General features: G+C 48.5%; 8 protein-coding genes across 8 annotated transcripts; 4 read left to right on the forward strand and 4 right to left on the reverse strand.

The window, feature by feature from the left end:
* Window positions 1-90: 90 nt before the first annotated feature.
* Window positions 91-5,106, forward strand: J056_003700 (Protein SPA2; the record flags this gene model as incomplete). The annotated part of the gene is made up of 8 exons (XM_009268916.1): window positions 91-1,026; window positions 1,071-2,546; window positions 2,853-3,066; window positions 3,109-3,200; window positions 3,247-3,328; window positions 3,378-3,520; window positions 3,566-3,691; window positions 3,739-5,106. 8 exons carry the CDS (start codon window positions 91-93, stop codon window positions 5,104-5,106), a joined length of 4,437 nt encoding a protein of 1,478 aa, XP_009267191.1.
* Window positions 5,107-5,138: 32 nt separating this feature from the next.
* On the reverse strand, window positions 5,139-5,918 carry J056_003701 (Protein pxr1; the record flags this gene model as incomplete). Its single annotated transcript, XM_009268917.1, has 2 exons — window positions 5,139-5,508; window positions 5,557-5,918. 2 exons carry the CDS (start codon window positions 5,916-5,918, stop codon window positions 5,139-5,141), a joined length of 732 nt encoding a protein of 243 aa, XP_009267192.1.
* Window positions 5,919-6,060: 142 nt separating this feature from the next.
* Window positions 6,061-8,531, forward strand: J056_003702 (uncharacterized protein; the record flags this gene model as incomplete). Its single annotated transcript, XM_009268918.1, has 4 exons — window positions 6,061-6,108; window positions 6,159-8,040; window positions 8,099-8,300; window positions 8,354-8,531. The coding sequence occupies 4 exons, from the start codon at window positions 6,061-6,063 to the stop codon at window positions 8,529-8,531; spliced, it is 2,310 nt and encodes a 769-aa protein (XP_009267193.1).
* Window positions 8,532-8,644: 113 nt separating this feature from the next.
* Window positions 8,645-10,434, reverse strand: J056_003703 (Polyamine transporter 3; the record flags this gene model as incomplete). Its single annotated transcript, XM_009268919.1, has 4 exons — window positions 8,645-8,760; window positions 8,817-9,390; window positions 9,468-10,176; window positions 10,223-10,434. 4 exons carry the CDS (start codon window positions 10,432-10,434, stop codon window positions 8,645-8,647), a joined length of 1,611 nt encoding a protein of 536 aa, XP_009267194.1.
* A 127-nt stretch (window positions 10,435-10,561) lies between these two features.
* Window positions 10,562-11,125, forward strand: J056_003704 (uncharacterized protein; the record flags this gene model as incomplete). Its single annotated transcript, XM_009268920.1, has 2 exons — window positions 10,562-10,715; window positions 10,764-11,125. 2 exons carry the CDS (start codon window positions 10,562-10,564, stop codon window positions 11,123-11,125), a joined length of 516 nt encoding a protein of 171 aa, XP_009267195.1.
* Window positions 11,126-11,184: 59 nt separating this feature from the next.
* Window positions 11,185-12,828, reverse strand: J056_003705 (uncharacterized protein; the record flags this gene model as incomplete). Its single annotated transcript, XM_009268921.1, has 1 exon — window positions 11,185-12,828. One exon carries the CDS (start codon window positions 12,826-12,828, stop codon window positions 11,185-11,187), a length of 1,644 nt encoding a protein of 547 aa, XP_009267196.1.
* A 129-nt stretch (window positions 12,829-12,957) lies between these two features.
* Window positions 12,958-13,934, forward strand: J056_003706 (uncharacterized protein; the record flags this gene model as incomplete). Its single annotated transcript, XM_009268922.1, has 2 exons — window positions 12,958-13,276; window positions 13,321-13,934. The coding sequence occupies 2 exons, from the start codon at window positions 12,958-12,960 to the stop codon at window positions 13,932-13,934; spliced, it is 933 nt and encodes a 310-aa protein (XP_009267197.1).
* Window positions 13,935-13,969: 35 nt separating this feature from the next.
* Window positions 13,970-14,572, reverse strand: J056_003707 (uncharacterized protein; the record flags this gene model as incomplete). Its single annotated transcript, XM_009268923.1, has 1 exon — window positions 13,970-14,572. The coding sequence occupies one exon, from the start codon at window positions 14,570-14,572 to the stop codon at window positions 13,970-13,972; it is 603 nt and encodes a 200-aa protein (XP_009267198.1).
* Window positions 14,573-14,598: the final 26 nt, after the last annotated feature.

The following is a 14,598-nucleotide window of genomic DNA, read 5'->3' on the forward strand; positions in this document are numbered from 1 at the left end:
TGGTAAAATTCAATTATCTTGTTTACGCGTCTGCCACTCTCAAGCACTCAAACCACCAACAACAATTCAACTGAGCGATATTGATCGACTATGCACGCAGCCACATCCGGAAATAATACAAATTCACCGAAAGCATCTAGCAGAGAGGATTCTCGCCGCATTGCTCGCGTACATTTCAACCTTTTATCAGAATTCTTAGACACGCATTTAAGAAAGGAGTCTCACTCTTCTAGAACTTCTGCCAGAGACAAGCTCACCAGGCTTACGCGTCAGCAATTTCAGGAATTGTCCACCGATGTCTTTGACGAGCTGCAGAGGCGCTTTGACGGCGAAGAAGATTCAACCCCGCGCTCTAGTAAATCTGACAGCATAGACAAGACTTCTGCAACCCCTTACCTCCCCACAAAAGCCGAATTTCATCCCAAGCGTAACCAGGCCAGGCAAAAACTTGCAACTCTCCCAAAGACGCGTTTCAAGGATCTGGCTTCCGATGTCTACTTTGAACTTGTTAGGAGATATCCTGAGTTAATGGATGAGCAGGAACAGAAGGTCGATAAGAACAAGGTCGATGAGCAGCTTGTCGATATGGAAATTGAGTTTGGCGGTGAAAATCTCAACTCTACCGAAAAGCACAACAGCATTCAATCTTCGCGTAAATCTACAAACAGCTTATCAAACGTCGATCCATTTAGGGATCCAATTGAGCGTAATCATGCCGGTAATGAGGCCTTGTTTGTTCAAAACACAGAATCTGCGGGCGCAGATCTCAAAAGAAATAGCTCTCTGGCTTCAACATCATCCTTACCATTCACTAAATCGACCCCGAGGCACTCAACCTTATCTGTATCTGTTCTCCAAGAAAAAAACGAACAGCCAGATCTGCCGCTTCCCCCTACGATAGACCGTAGTCGCTACAGCCACGACGGTCTAAGGGTGGACAGCATAGACGACGCAGGCGAAAGAAGCACTCGTAGTATTAGCTACAGCTCTGTACCAGACACTAATACCCACATTACCCACCTCGATGTGAGTCTATATCCGACTGCTTACCTTATCTTTAACACAAACAGTCTTTCGCCAACACAGATTCCCATCAACCATCTATTCCCGAATATGACAATTCAGCAGAGGACTTTGAACCTCCACAATCCACTAATCAAAGTCTATCAATCGCACCTGACACTGACAATCATAGTAATCAGCACAAAACGGCTTCTTCATCTTTCTTCAACGACGCTTCACTGAATGATTTCAAGGAGTCGTTGGAGAATGATATGAGAAATGAATCTAAAAGAGACTTTGTTAGTGACTCTAACAAGAAGGACGTTGAAGAGCACCAAGAACAGCCAGAGCACCTCGAGCATTCACGGGATGAAAGCCCACCCAGAGAAGAACATGTTGATGGAGGTACTCCGCCACTCTTCTATCCTCCGCCTAGACCCGCAGCAGCAGCCTCTTCACCTCTTCGCATGGCATTTGATAGCGGTGAAGCAGACAGACTGAAACTCAATTTTGCACATAAGGAGTCAAAGTTTGAGAGAGAAAGGGATGAACTTAAGAGTCATGTTGGACGGCTGATAGAGGAGGTCAAAAATCTCAGCGAAAGAGAAGAGTCTCACTATATGGCTGAGGAGCAAAATAGAGATTACATCCACTCTCTTGAAATACAGCTAAAGGAGCTCAGAGATAGGTTTGGTCTGGTTAAGTCAGAGCTAGATAGGTTCAAGCGTTCGAGTGGGCTGCAGCCGCCATTGCCTGATAACAATGCCGCCAATATATCAATAAACGAACATGGTGCAATTGCATTCGAGTCGCTTACAGGGCTGCAGACTGCGATTGATGATCTCATTGTTGCTGGTAGATCTACATCTCCATCACTCGTCCTGAACGTCATGAAGCCAATCGTCGGCTTTGTTATATCGATACAAAGCGATACTGAAACGTGGCAAAACAGCGCTGGAAAGGCAGAAAGGGATCGTATCAATGTACCGAAAGAAAGATTGATCGCTACGCTAGACAATATGATGACAGCGACACACAATCACGCAATGGGTGGTGGACTTTCGCCAATCTCACTGCTCGATGCTGCAGCGTCTCATGTTGCAATGTCAGCAATAGAACTGGCAAAGCTAATAGGTTTAAGAAGGCCGTTATCAGGCTCGACGGATGAAGAGATGGTGGAGGACGAGAATGTTGAGAGATCATGGGATGAGTGCAAGAAAGAAGTCGAGGAGCACTCCAATAAAGTTACAGCAATGATAGAGCATGTCTTATCCTCTTCCCGACAACACCGCAATACTCGGCTACCAGACTTAAGCAGTTACCTCAACCAAATCATATCAACTACATCGACAATAACGATAATATGCCAGCGTGTCAAGGAATCGAATGATATCTATAGGATAGAAACTATAGCCAACAACCTATCAAACTCTAATTCAGTCCTATGTGAATACTCGGGAGATGAGATCCTCGAAGGAGATACACGCAAAAGGCTGCTATCGACAATGATATCAGTCGCAAGTAATTTAAAAGATTTAATCAGAGTTTGATGAATTGTAAATTGTGTTATACCCATATAGTATTAAGATTTTCACATTGGAATGAAGTATTCAGACTAGTGCGAAGATGGAACCAAATCGGGCAAGTTAGTAATATTCGATGAAGCGCTCGTTATCACAGACCAGCAAAAGAAGACCAAACCAAAGTTTGTTTACATACCCTATATCGACAACTTGGGATGAAAAATTTGGCATCAACGATTCTATTGCTCGCCTTGGCGTGCTATGCTAATGCAGAGATATACGTAAGCTCAAAGATGCTATAAAAATGCACAAACTAATTAGGTACAGCCAACGACTGCACCAGATGGAACAGTATCTGCCGTTGACAGCGAAAGCGGAGACATAGTCGAGCAAGGCTCGGCGACAGATGGTGGTTCTGACGTAGCAGGAAAGCTTTTTGGAGCTTTTTCGCTCATAATCGGTCTTATTTTAGCGACGATTGGTCTACGTCAGCGCTGGAGAGTCGGTCCAGGTTTTAACATTGGCTTGATTGCTGCTATGAGTGAGTAAGGGTGCATGGTCAGACAGTCAACTAATTATGCAGTCATATGGATCGTTTTTATTGACAATATTGGTAGAAATAGCTTATCAAACACCGAAAAAGGCTCTGATATCATCATATTTGTTGCAACCGCGGTGTGTGTGATTTGCCAAATTAAACACGGTCTCATAACGCGCGCAGGTGGTATTTTTAGTAGTAACGCTAGTGGTTGTTTTAGCACGCGGTGTCAAAGTTGGTCTCGCTCTTTACGCTCCCGTTGGATGTGAGTAGTGCGTTGGTTAGCTAGTTATTACAATGCTTATGTTTCAAAGTCACCGCTCTCGGTTTTCTTGCAACGCTTTTGATTCCTTCTAAAGCTTCAGAAGATCTATGGCCCCGCGCGCTTCTTGTTGGTCTCCTGGCTGGTATCGGATTGGCTTCATTCTTTTTCAAACAGACCAGAAGAGCAGGACAGGTATGTGATTGAAGATACACTCAACCACTATCTAACACGAAATAGGCCCTTGGAATATCTTGGACAGGTCTCTTCTTGTTCTTCTTGGGTATCGACGTTCTTGTTGAATCTCCAGATGGGTTCAGCTTGGGACTTCGCAAGTTCTTCGATGGCAATATACACCATTATGTCGTGCGTTGTCATTGCGCTTGTACACTGCTCTGCTTACACCGCGCCAGGAACTTGAACGACCATATGAGCTCACAATACCGACAATTGTTATGAGCGTGATTGCTATAGCTTTGGGGCCATTCGTTGCCTTGGCTCAGCACAAACTGCACCCATCGCCAGAACACCAATGGGGCACAGATGAAGACACTAATTCTGAAAAACGTTGGACGAAGAATAGTCGCTACAGACCTTCCCTTCCCGCTGCTACAGGAGTGATACACTACGGAGGCAGAAGTGAAACAGCATCGACTGCGTCGTCGATGACCTCGGTGAAAAAACCACAAATGTCTCAGAGACCACCACCGCCTGCTCGAGTTAGAACTAGGTCCTCAGCTATGACATTTGACAAGGTCGTTGAAAGTCCTCTGGAAGGAGACTTTGAAGGTGTACAGAAGCTGGGATACGCTAGTGGAGCAAGCTCTGACGACTCGCATGGTAACTCCTCGAACGAAAAGTCGCCTGTCGAGCCTGTTGTGGTTGAATTGAAAGATAGCGAGGCTAAGAAAGACAAGGAGGATGATCATATGAAGAAAGAAAATGTGAAGGCTGACGATGTCGAATCTAGTGAGAGTAGTGAAGAAGAAGAACACTCAACATACTCGCATTCGTCGTACTCACCAACAAAGCGTGATTTATCGATACTTACGAAATCAAAATCACTCGCTCCGTCTCAGGTACCTTTGTCTCAAGCACAACTAGCGTCTCAAGCACAGCTGGCTCAGACACAAGCAGCTCAACTAGCTCAGACGCACGCTCAATTTGCAGATTCTAACAATCAGCTGAGCAGTGGTATTACACCATCTCAATCAATGCCCGAATCGAAATCGCGCGATCAGTCGCTAGCCTTTTCGCAATCAAACGTCTTCCCAGAATCACAGATATTCTCAACGAGAACAGATTCCATGGAAAAACCATCAGCATCAGAAGATGCAGCATTGCAAGCAGCAGCAACAGGTGCAAGACAAAGACCAGCGGCACAGAGGACATTTGAGGACCCAGTGCTGTATGACAGCTATGATGCTATAAGCAAACTGGAGAGACATTTGTCGATGATAGTCGAAGATAGAGCGACAGAGAATGACCTGATGAGCCAAATGCCAGGATCACCATTCACAGGACCAGCACCAAGAAGAGAGAGCGTGGCATCGCCAACAAAGTTAGTGGATTCACCCAGTATGTTGACAGAAAGTGCGACATTTTCACCTATACAATCAAACACGAATATCAACGGAGTAACGCTAACAGAAGCTTTAACGGATGAACCACGTGACGATAGACTTAAGGAGAGTATGGACGCAGTCAGTTTACATCCTAGTCTAATCGATGATGACGATTTTAATGTAATTTACAAGTATAGCAACGATAACAAGATCTAGAATATATTGTTTCTTTTTGGTGAATAAATAAGTTAAAGCAAATCCTTCCAAGCGTTCTTTTCCTTCTTGATGGACTTTGAGCGTTTGCGTTTGAGTGAGGGGGAGCTACCTCTGCTGCTATCTGGAGTTTCAATTGGAGTTTCAACGGGAGGAGGTATATTATTTAATGGAGCAACGGCTGGAGCATTTTGAGCTTGTTGATACTTGAGGAGAAGCTTAACTCTGAAATACTCTTGTATTGACAGATTGCTTTTGTTCTTCATCGTTGGAATTTCAGTGGGGGAATTCTCGCGAGAAGGGTCCGCCGTAGATGGTACGGAGCCATTGGCGTCTACACCTAGAATTTCCCTCATTGCATCCTTATTGAGCTGAGATTTGGCGTTGCGGTACTTGGATCTCGATCTGAGTGGATAAGCGTGAGAGGAGGGGTATAGAGGTATGTACACGTACACGTTTTTAGAAGTGGAAGATGGTGGAGGAGTTGGAGTGGGAGTGGGAGTTGCCGTGGAAGTTGCCGCTGGGGAGGAAGCAGCACCACCCTTATTAAGTTTAGCGAGAATGTTACCAAACTCAAGTCCCCCACTCCAATCATCCTTCTTCTTCATATCAGCGCCAATACCCATGGTATCAAACTTGTAAGAAGACTTGATAGCGTTCACGTTTCCCTGTTTTGCAGCGCCGAGACCAACTTGAGGATTCCAGCCGCTACTCGCTAACATTTTAAATCCAAATTTATTTTGATCATCCGCCCACTGGCGATTCCGAGGATCGTCTCGCAGCTTTTGCTTCTCTTTGCGTCCACCGAGGCCCATGGCAGTTGATAAGAAGCGCTTCAAGGGAAATTAAATGGAAAATTTTAAGAAGTTGAGCTTATAGAACAAGTGAAAATAAAGTTGAATATATATGTCCACATATCCGATGACGTTGACTCGTTTGACTTGTACAATCAAGTTGATGGACAAACTTCGCGGACAGCATCAGCAAATATCTCGAATACTTAATGTGAGTGGCGCACTGTGGAATATTAGAATCTATAGACTCAAATGGATTAGGCTGTGCAGGATATCCCTCAATTTAAGCCATTCGATGTTGAATTACCAGATCAGAACACACTCAAGCCATTTATCACCCAGCTAAAGGGAATACACGTTGATTTAACACACTTTGATGATAAAGGCTTGAAAGATGTCGCTAAGAACACCTCCAATAGGAAGCTGTCAAAAGAAGACACAGATTACTTGCAAGTCGTTTTAGAGGCTATAACCGTCTTCGAATCAGCCACTCAACTTCATGATAAACATAGACTCAATCTTCATCTCACTCAATTACGCTTAAACTGGATTGATCAGCATAAAAGATATTTAGAATTGTTGAAAATCTTCAGTTTTAACAACTCCAACGACTCATTGAGTATCGCCGTCGACATCCTCACTCTCTCCTCTAGCGCCGTTGATGAGATGATCGAATTGATTAAAGTTCCTGACTCATTCCTAGACGAGCAAGATAAACTCGAAAATTCACTCACACAGCTTATCAGTCTCATACAAACACACAAATCTCTCATTCATCACTTATTTCTCGATTCATGGCTTCAACTAGAGTCAAATCCCCATCCTTTCGCAGATTTAGCTGCTTTTGAATATATTATATCATCTGCAACTAATTACACTGCTTTACACTCTGAAATTTACAATCTTGTTGAGCTTCTCCAGCAAGTAAGACAACAGTCGAGCGCGATGATTCATTTAAGTAATGAGTTTCATCGATTACTCGTATTATCACCATCACACGATGCTCTCTCAGCGTTTCAACAACTAGTTCAACAAATCAAAGTTCTTTCCAATCAGTCCTCGCCTTTGATTGCTCAGATCAACACAAAAGTGCAAAAGGACGCAAAGGAGTTTCTGTCTCAACTCAATTCAATGTACAGATGTTATTTCAAAATAGCTGATATTAGAGACCGCGCATTCTCAACGCTCGACGACTCCAACACAATCGCTCAGCTACCTTCGCTTGAGCTCCACTCTAGTTTGGTGGAGGTTCTCGATCAGCTTCAGTGTGATACTCAGCCCTCTAAAGACCTCATGAACGAGAGTAGACAGACACTCGACCGAATGTTGGTGCTATCTCAACTGAGGAAAAAGATAGACGATGGCGACCACTTGTTGTCTCAAATGCTGAACGCCGTTGATGAGCAGAAACAGATAGATGATCTTCGGAGCTCATTCGAAAATATCATAAAGGATATACAGAATTCACAGGATAAGCGTGTCTTGAGGCATATTGGCCGGCTCAGGACGACTTGCGAAGAGGTAATTGAGATGACAATGGACGATGATTGCAATTCATCGTCCCAGCCGTCTAATAGACTAAGATCTAGCTCTATTGAATCCTCATCCAGCGCTTTCTCAGGTTTGAGTCTGGTAGATTACAACAGCCCTCGCGCGAGGAAATTGTCATCAAGCTCAACGCACAAGAAACTTTTCGACGCCACGCACGACGGAGATATACCGCCAGTGCCGGCTATCCCGAATATGAAAGACTGGTCCAAATCCTCACTCAATCTGCCAGGCCCGTCGCCGCGCAAGGCCAAACCAACGCTGGATGCACAAGCGCATGATACTACGCCGACGCGTAAGCATGACCTCACGAAAGCAACCAGGTCTAGCATATCACGTCGCACAAATCGGGCAGTGTCGACGCCCATGCCGCACAAGACGCAGTCAGATGCCAGTCCGAGTCAGAAGCGGATCTTGTCGACTTCGACATCAGCCTCGTCTCTCAAAACACCCGCTCCTGCTCCGACCACACCTTCCAAGGGGAATGGGAGTGGTAGTGGGAGGAAGAAGAGTTGGTCGTCGTCACACTCCACTAGATCGCCGCGCCCGAGCTTCAAAGTGGCGTATCGCGCCAATCCCAAATCGAAACTTGATTGTGAGTTTGTGTATTACTATAAGGGAGTGATGAAATAATGCTAATTGGATTACTCTAGTGGCTGTAGGGAAGGTGGTCAATTCGCTACCTCTGTCTGTCAACATCGAGAGGGCTGTAATGGCGGCTACTGACGTGAAGAAGTCTTACGAGACTGGCAAGTACTGGATAGGCGCACCTGATCCAAAGCTGTGCTTCTGTCGGATACTCCGCTCTAACACGGTTATGGTTAGGGTCGGTGGTGGATGGGAGGAGCTTTCCAAGTGAGTTGGAGCGCGTGCGCGAGTAGTGCGCGGTTTGCTGACTCGAGTCGCAGGTATCTGCTCACACACTATGCCAACCTGTTCATGTCAACGTCTACGTCGACTTGGACGTCTACACCTCCAGATGCCGTCGTTACTCCTGCCAAGAATCGCAAAACAAACACCTTGTTTAGCCCCGCATCGGAAAACTCACCAACACCGTCGCCATATATGTCTCCCTGGAGAATATAATAGTAAAACGGAATGTACTTATTTGATCGCATACACCTGTACACCAATACGAGAAAAAAAAAATATTACATGATGAAGATAATACACAAGATACAAAGGAGAGAGAGATTCCGTTAGACTGATTCCGTTGATTGCGTTGGCTGAGAAGGGGTCTTGTCTTTGTCGTCGCCGTTGTCATCTGAGCATGCGAGATGTTGAGCGAAGCGGGAAGTTGATCTAATTCTCGCGCCTGTATGTTTGGGGAGGAGTTGTGAGTGAGGAGCGACAGAAAAGAACAAGACGAACCCAAGAAAAATAACACGTAACTAGTCAGCGAGAAAACGACGGCAGCACATCCGATGATAGTAGGAGCGAGTTGAAAGCCAACGTTATCGAAGAAAGTGTTAGTGAAGAGAGGCCAGAAACCAGCGCATAGATTGCGAACGATACTGAGACTAGCCACGCCACTAGCAGCGAAGGGACCGTAAGCGTCCATGACATACTGGGTAGCTGCGAGATAGATGGTGAATAACGCGCAGCTGATAACGGCCAGACCGACACACGGAGCTACAAAGGGGAGGTAGGAGTAGGATGTCCACCCGTAGATGAAACAGCCAATGGGGAGGAGCGGACCGATGAGCATTGCGGCATATAGCCGCGCTTCAGGTCCGCGGATGTCCAGCTTGCGCGCATATAGCTTATCTTGTACACAAAAATTGAAGAGAAGCGATACACTCACGCCGACGACTAGACTCGTGTAGATGGCCGCCAGCTGCCCCTGGTTCATGTCGTAGAGCGTGCCGAAGACGTGCGAGATGGAGCCAATGATGGCGAAGTAGAACGACCATGCCAGGGCTAGCCATGCGCTGAAGAAGGTGATCTGCGGGTGTGTTGTGAGTGGGATTGTTGTGTATGGGCCGACAGAAAAGCAAGACAAAGGTAACGGTGGCTACTCACGATAGGCTCGCGCACGAGCATTTCCAGCGGTCTGCAACACGACACTCTAAGCAGCTGCCCCAGCGCAGGTTTCTGTATCTTGCTAGTGTAAGGGAGGTGAGTGGAGCGGGCGAGCGCGGCAGCTTTGCGGAGGAGAATAACATGTGGACGGGTCTCGCGCAGCACGGCGAACAGAAACACAGCCCACACGCCCGCCATTCCCATCTGTATGAACTGGATCAGACGCCATCCGCTGCGCGCGTCGTAAACAATAAGCCACCCGAACGGTATAGGTAGGAGGCCCATGGCGAATACAGCAGAGAAGGCGAAGAGAGCTACGACAGTATCCTTCGCACGGCCAGCCGCCATCACGTCCGAGATGGTGCCAGAGACGAGCGATGTGCCCGCAGAAGCGAAGGCGCCCTGGAGGAAACGACAAACGACAACGGTGGCCATATTGCGTGCGAGAGCTATAGGCAGGAACAGAAGGAAATAGAGGGTATAGCTGATCTGATACATGGCATTCCGGCCGAGCTCTTCGGAGAGTGGGGCGAGGAGGGGCGGACTGATGCTGTAGCCGACTATGTACATCCCGAGGGCTAGCTCGCCGAGGAGGTCCGTGGAGTCAAGGTCAGACACCATCTGTGCCTGGCCCTGAGAGAAGGCGGAGGAACAGCCCGAGATGAGGAAACAGAAGCCTATTGTGGCGATGAGGATAAGCTTTTTGCGGCTGCGTGGAGTGAGTGCGGTTGTGCGTGTGTGTGGTTATTACGAACGCTGTGGACCAGTGGAGTGGGTTGTCGCTGTGGCCGTGCTCGTCGAGATCGTCGAGAGGGTCGAACTCGACGTAGATGGGGCTGCTTGTGGCTGCGGTGCTTATTTTATTGCTGTTAATGTTACTGTTGCTGCTCTCCAGACTCTGGGTGCTGTTATCGCGTAGAATTACAGCGGTGCTTGAGGTGCTTGAGGAATTTGTGAGCTGAGTCATTGGTGTTCAGTGACGATTGAGCGAAGAGCATTGAATGCGTATCTGGTAGTCTATTTTAGACTAAGAATTGCATGCTTATGCTCATACCCATAACTCACACAGAACACGGTGCATTCCAGCAACCATCATGAACCGCCAGCAGGGCTACAGAAGGTTACTAAAGTCTGCGCAGAGTGCAGCGTGGAAATCGCGGCGTTCACAGAAGCAGCTCCATCGTCTTCTGCGGAATGAGTTTCAAGTGGCTGGGGCGTTTGGGGGGAGTGAGGAATTGACTACGCGTGGTATGAGTATATTATTTGCAATAGCTCTCATCTAACTTCACTTGTCAGTGAAAGCCACCGAGCATTTTCACCGTGAAGCTACCAACACGGGCACAACGGCACACAAGGTTATCAAAAATATCACAGACATATACCATTCCCATACTTCACCAAAAAATACACGCAATAGACGCAAGACGGTCGCTGCGGGGAGGTGGAATGCACTCGACCCGCCACAACCCACGGCCACCACCAAAGCAGCACAGAAAATGCACTTAAAACACGCAGAAGCTGTAGACAGGATGCGTTATATAAACCGTGCTCCGCTCTGGCTGGGCGAAGTGGTGGCCCAGGCGGAGCAAACATCGGGAGTAATTCTGGGCAGGTTGAGGGGTGGAGAAGGTGGAGAAGGTAAAGGGGATGAGCGGTAGTGACAGAGTTGTTGAGTAACTGTGGAATAGCATCGCATCATCAAATAAATCATCAATCATCAAACATTATCAATGATATCTTCAAATTCTTCACTCATACTCATGCCATCGGGTATATCTGCAGGTTTAATGTGTGTACTGGTTATATCTGTAGCTTTAGTAGCCTTGGTGCTTCGTGTTTGTACATTTGCATCAGTGTTGGCATCATCCACGGGCCTCTTCTTGCGTTTTTGTTCATGTGACTGCGTTTGTGACTGCATTTGCGACTGCGTAAGGTCGTATCTATCACCCACAACCACTTGCTTAGCAGCAACCTCATTCTGGGAGTGCAAATACGATGCCAATTCCTCATCACTAAATAGTTCGCTATCGGAAATATCGTCGCTGACTTTATCAGTGAATCTAGTGCGTGTGGGATGAGCATGAGCAGGACCCAATACGCGCTCGATATCGGCAATCAGCCTTCGAGATGCGTCTACGCTGATAACGGCAGGCTGTCTATCGCGTACGAACGCCACTGCAGCTGCGGCAAAGGGGGTGTTGCTGGTGTTTGCGGCCGAGTTGAAGCTGGAGCTGGGCTTATTCCTGCGCAAGTCGGGTGTAAAAGTGTGTGCGAGAGATTGCGTGTCGAGGTGTGTGAGGGCATACTGCACCACATTGCCCACCCACGCCAGCGACGTGTAGCGATGTTTCTGGTTCTGCGTATGCGTGCCATGGTCACCGCTATTGCTCGCACTCCTCTTCCGTTTGAGTTCACAGATGGCTTGTTCGAGGATGGGTATGTGCATTCGAGCGATTTTCCTTAGCAGGCTGAGCAGCTCGCGGGTGGCATTGGCGACGGCGCGGTGCGAAACGGAAATGGAGAGGGAGGGAGCTGCACTATCACTATTCGCACACCGGCTCAGTAACGCGATAAGCTGTCTGCGCCCGCTCGAACCCACACCCGCACCCATACTCACGCTCGAATGCGACTCGATGGCTAGTGTCGCCATGGCCACCGCTACGGGACGCCCGCGCCGCCTGTTGTCGAGGTAGTTGGTATGAGAGGCGAGGGTGAGCAAGTCACGGGCCAAGTTGTGTACGCTACGGAGGTCCAATGTGTGCAGTTGCTGCTCATCTTGAAACTGTGTTTCCACTCCCTTCTCCCTCATCCTTTGAGCCTGCGCAAAGAGCCCATCGAGGGCTGCGCTGACAGACGCGCATACATCGACACCCGCTTGGAAGTTGAGCGCGCGCTTGATGCGCCGCACAGTGCGTACTGTCCGCCTGACCGTCTCGGCATCAGGCTGGATGTTGGCAGCCATGAGGATGCGGGGGAGGGAGAAACTGTAGGCGGGGGAGTGATGCGTGTTGGTCGTACTCGCACCCAGAAGTACGCAGGCGCAGAGGAAGAAGGCAGCGGCGGGTGTGCGGGTGTAGACGCGCGTGCTGGCTTGCTGCCACACATGCAAGGCGGGCGCGAGGAGATGGGGAGCGAGGATGCGCGTGCAGATGGATTGCAGGGCGTGTTGGACGTGGTCGGCGGAGGCTGGTGGGTGTGTCTGCTTCCGCGTCGGCTGTGCCGCGTCCACGGCACCTCTGCCTCCGACATACCCCTCGTCGAGATAGACCCCGAGCACCGCGGCACATTCGGAAGAAGAACAGATATACGCCCGCGCACTGTCGTCGTATTCGCCGACACTGGCGCAGTGTGGGCAGATCATGGTGGTTGAGATGAATAAATAAATGAATGAATAAAATAAATAATTAATAAATAAATAAAATGCAAATTGTAATTTGACTGATATTCTCCTTGTTCACATCTTGACATCTTGCATCTCGTCTCTCATCTGATGAAGATAAGCAGAGCGGTGAACCGGGCGTTGAAAGGGAGCGGGAGTGTGCGCGTGGCAGGGAGTGTGAGTGGAACGGGTGGCGTACAGAACAAGCACCAGGCAACGAGCACGACGAGCACGACGACGTTACCCAACAAACCCACACTGCGCAAAGATATAAAATTCAACAAACTATCGCAGTGGCCGGATCTGGGGGCATTTTACCCGCGGCTGGATGTAGCCCAAGGGGAGGATCCTCTCAAGGCAGGCTTGCCCAGCGAGACTGAGGTGCTCGAAGGGGAGCGTCAAAAGGCCATTACAAAGATGTACCAAGGGGGTGAGCAGTGCGTTTACAGCTAAACATCCACTCACCCACTCCAGACCCGCTACACGAGCTGAGCAAGAGTCTTCCTTATACACTCGCCCACCTCCGCTCGCTCACCGAATACACCTTCCCGCTCATCACCAAGCGCGTCATGCAGCAGACAAGCAAAGGGAAGATCATGAGCAAGTATGCGTTGGTAGTCGTCGGTAACGGCAAAGGCATGGTGGGCGTGGGCGAAGGCAAGGGTGACAGCAACGGCGATGCTATCCGTAAAGCTACCATAGCCGGCGTGCGCGAAATGGATTATGTCGATAGATTTCAAGACCGTACCGTTTATGGTGAACTTAAATCTAAGGTGGGCGCTTCAGTCGTCGAGTTGAGAAGCAGGCCGGCGGGATTCGGACTTCGGTGCAACCCGTTCGTCCACCAAGTCGCCAAGGCGGCAGGCATCGAAGACCTCAGTGCCAAGTGCAGGAGAAGCAAGAACAGTATGCAGGTGGTTAAAGCCACCCTCAAGGCTCTGCATGGCGGCGCTCAGCCACAACTTATGAGCAAGAGTGGTATCGTCAAAGTGCCCCGTCTCGAGAAGGGCGCGGGTATGAAGAGTGCTGAGGAGATCGGTTTGGAAAGGGGCAGACAAATGGAATGGGTGCGCAAGCAGGTGTACTAAATGGAAATATAGATACATATACATATACGAATACACTAAGGTGTAAAATTTTCACCCTTCTTACTCTCCTCAATGACATGACGAGACTTGTTGAGGTTGGCTTTGCTCAAGTAGCGGGATTTCATGTCGTTGCTGAGATGCTTCCAGCGGTGGGAGGCCTGTTTGAGGTGGTTTGAGAAGGATTGTTGGGTTGTTGTGGGGTGGTTCGACTGCACGGGTTTAAACTCGGAAATGAAGAGCTGCCAGGGAGTGGGAGGACTGCGTTGGTGTCTTGGATAAACATTCGGTCTCAGGCGTGTTGGTGGGTGTTTGAGTGGGTGTTTCTGGTGAAATTCTTCAAGCAACTCGAATTGCATACTGCGGATGAGCTTGTAGTCGTGCTTGTTGATAGTGCCGCGCGAGTTGATGGGAGGGAGCGTGGACGCTTGCTGGATGTATCGGTGCTTGGACTCAGCGTCGAGCTGGCTCCACCTCTCAGCAGCCACCTTGACATCCAACTTGTTCTGCTTGAGGAACAGCATATAGCCCGTCAACTTGGTGTTGATGGGTGGAGTGAGATGCCTAATCTTATCAGATAAACTGGAGTATAAATTTTTATTTTTCTGATAAGCGTGTATGCGGGAAACGAGGGAGGACATTGGTGGTTGGGGAGTAAGAAGGATGA

The sequence above is a fragment of the Wallemia ichthyophaga genome (genome assembly GCF_000400465.1).
Source record: "Wallemia ichthyophaga EXF-994 unplaced genomic scaffold scaffold5, whole genome shotgun sequence".
NCBI classification, from domain to species: domain Eukaryota; kingdom Fungi; phylum Basidiomycota; class Wallemiomycetes; order Wallemiales; family Wallemiaceae; genus Wallemia; species Wallemia ichthyophaga.